The sequence below is a fragment of the Onychostruthus taczanowskii genome, unplaced genomic scaffold (genome assembly GCF_017590055.1).
Source record: "Onychostruthus taczanowskii isolate IOZ18803 unplaced genomic scaffold, ASM1759005v1 scaffold8602, whole genome shotgun sequence".
NCBI classification, from domain to species: Eukaryota; Metazoa; Chordata; class Aves; order Passeriformes; family Passeridae; genus Onychostruthus; species Onychostruthus taczanowskii.
Genome location: NW_024506556.1, coordinates 1 through 282, shown reverse-complemented (window position 1 = coordinate 282; position 282 = coordinate 1). Strand labels below are relative to the sequence as shown.

The 282-nt window shown below is 76.2% G+C and overlaps 1 protein-coding gene across 1 annotated transcript; it reads left to right on the top strand.

Annotated features, from left to right (window-relative positions):
- Positions 1-6: 6 nt before the first annotated feature.
- Positions 7-278, top strand: OPA3 (outer mitochondrial membrane lipid metabolism regulator OPA3; the record flags this gene model as incomplete). Its single annotated transcript, XM_041425065.1, has 1 exon — positions 7-278. A coding segment is annotated over exon 1 (268 nt), but the record flags the coding sequence as incomplete, so codon positions are not given.
- Between the last annotated feature and the right edge of the window lie 4 nt (positions 279-282).

Here is a 282-nt window from a genome sequence, read left to right as displayed (position 1 = left end):
GCGCACCAAGATGCGGCTGCTGGGGTTCCGGGGGGCTCAGGTGAAGCCCCTGAACGAGGAGGCGGCGGCCGAGCTGGGGGCGGAGCTGCTGGGCGAGGCGCTGGTGTTCGGCGTGGGCGGGCTCTGCCTCTACCTGGAGTACCTGCGGCAGGCGGGGCAGAGCCGGCGGCGCGAGGAGCACCTGGAGCAGACCCTGAGCGACCTCCGGAGCGGGCTGCAGCGGCTGGAGGCGGAGCTGGAGCGGCTGAGGGGGCGGGGCCACGGCCGGGAGGGGGAGGGGCG